This window comes from Neophocaena asiaeorientalis, unplaced genomic scaffold, assembly GCF_003031525.2.
Source record: "Neophocaena asiaeorientalis asiaeorientalis breed wild unplaced genomic scaffold, Neophocaena_asiaeorientalis_V1.1 scaffold147, whole genome shotgun sequence".
Lineage (NCBI taxonomy): Eukaryota > Metazoa > Chordata > Mammalia > Artiodactyla > Phocoenidae > Neophocaena > Neophocaena asiaeorientalis.
The window spans coordinates 1470393-1471406 of NW_020173758.1; the positions used below are offsets into that span (position 1 = coordinate 1470393).

At 52.9% G+C, this 1014-nt stretch overlaps 1 protein-coding gene across 3 annotated transcripts in view; it reads right to left on the bottom strand.

Annotated features, from left to right (window-relative positions):
• ALG14 (ALG14 UDP-N-acetylglucosaminyltransferase subunit) overlaps positions 1 to 810 on the bottom strand; it is a 109759-nt gene extending 108949 nt beyond the window's left edge. For 2 of the 3 annotated variants that reach the window (XM_024751307.1, XM_024751306.1), the window contains exon 1: positions 459 to 710. In XM_024751307.1, the coding sequence (XP_024607075.1) occupies positions 459 to 594 (136 nt within the window). In that variant the 5' untranslated portion in view covers positions 595 to 710. Of the gene's footprint in view, positions 1 to 458 lie in introns of all 3 variants that reach the window. The other variant, XM_024751305.1, reaches the window with a different exon arrangement.
• Between the last annotated feature and the right edge of the window lie 204 nt (positions 811 to 1014).

Here is a 1014-nt window from a genome sequence, read left to right on the forward strand (position 1 = left end):
TCTATAGTTGTGGGTTTTGTGTATGTATATTTATAAATGTGACAATTCGCTTTGTCTCGCTTATCATGTAGTATTCGTGATTCCTAAATTAAATCCCAAATGCCTAGATTAATAATGCAAAGCAGTTTTTATTCAGGCAAATTGCATGTTAGCATCACGGGCTTCTGTGTCCTCTCTGTTCACTAATAATTTGTTAGAAAAATATACGCTACAGAGACGCTTAATTACAGACAAGTGTAAGTAACTCATTTGTTATTAAAGACGCGGTCTGGGCCACATCAACAACAGACCATCATTTTGCCCAGCCGGGGCTGACTCGCTCCAGTCCCGCAGAGAAACTACAAATCTCAGCATGCAACTCTGCACAAAGCGCTTGGGGTCCTGCGAACAGCGCCGCGGTGGCCTCTGGGGTTTGTAGTACCCGACCCGAGCCCGCCAGTCACCGCCCGGATACTCACCGGACCCAGCCACCACCAAGAGGCTGAGAGACCGCCGGGGCACAGCGGCGCGGGGACGCAGCACTACCCACAGCCGCACTGCCAGCAGCACAGCCACGGCTCCTGCCGCCGCCGCGAGGATAAGGGTGCCACCCATTCGAAGACAAGACGCATGCGTGCTATTCCCCGGCGCCGGCCGCAGGAGCGGTGAAAGTTCAAAACTACGGGCGCTGCGGAGACCCAAACTCGAAGTGTGAGCCTCTTGGTGGGCGGGGCTTGTTGGCGGTGGGTGGAGTTCAGGGCCGGAGGCGGAAACCTGGCCTTTGACCACCCCGCTGGGTGCCCCGCGGGATTCTGCGCACGTACAGCCCATGCGTAAACTGAAATTCGCGGATTAAAGCGCTGGAGGAGTTTTGGTTTCGATTCGTGAAGAGGTGAGGCCAGCTGGGCGCCCTAAAAAGGACCTAACAAGTTAGCAGGTGTTCCAAATTAACCAACTTGGTGAATTCCACCTGAGACCAGTGGCATACGTCGCCTTTTTTTTTTTTTTTTTTTTTGGTGCCAAGGGAAATGTTTC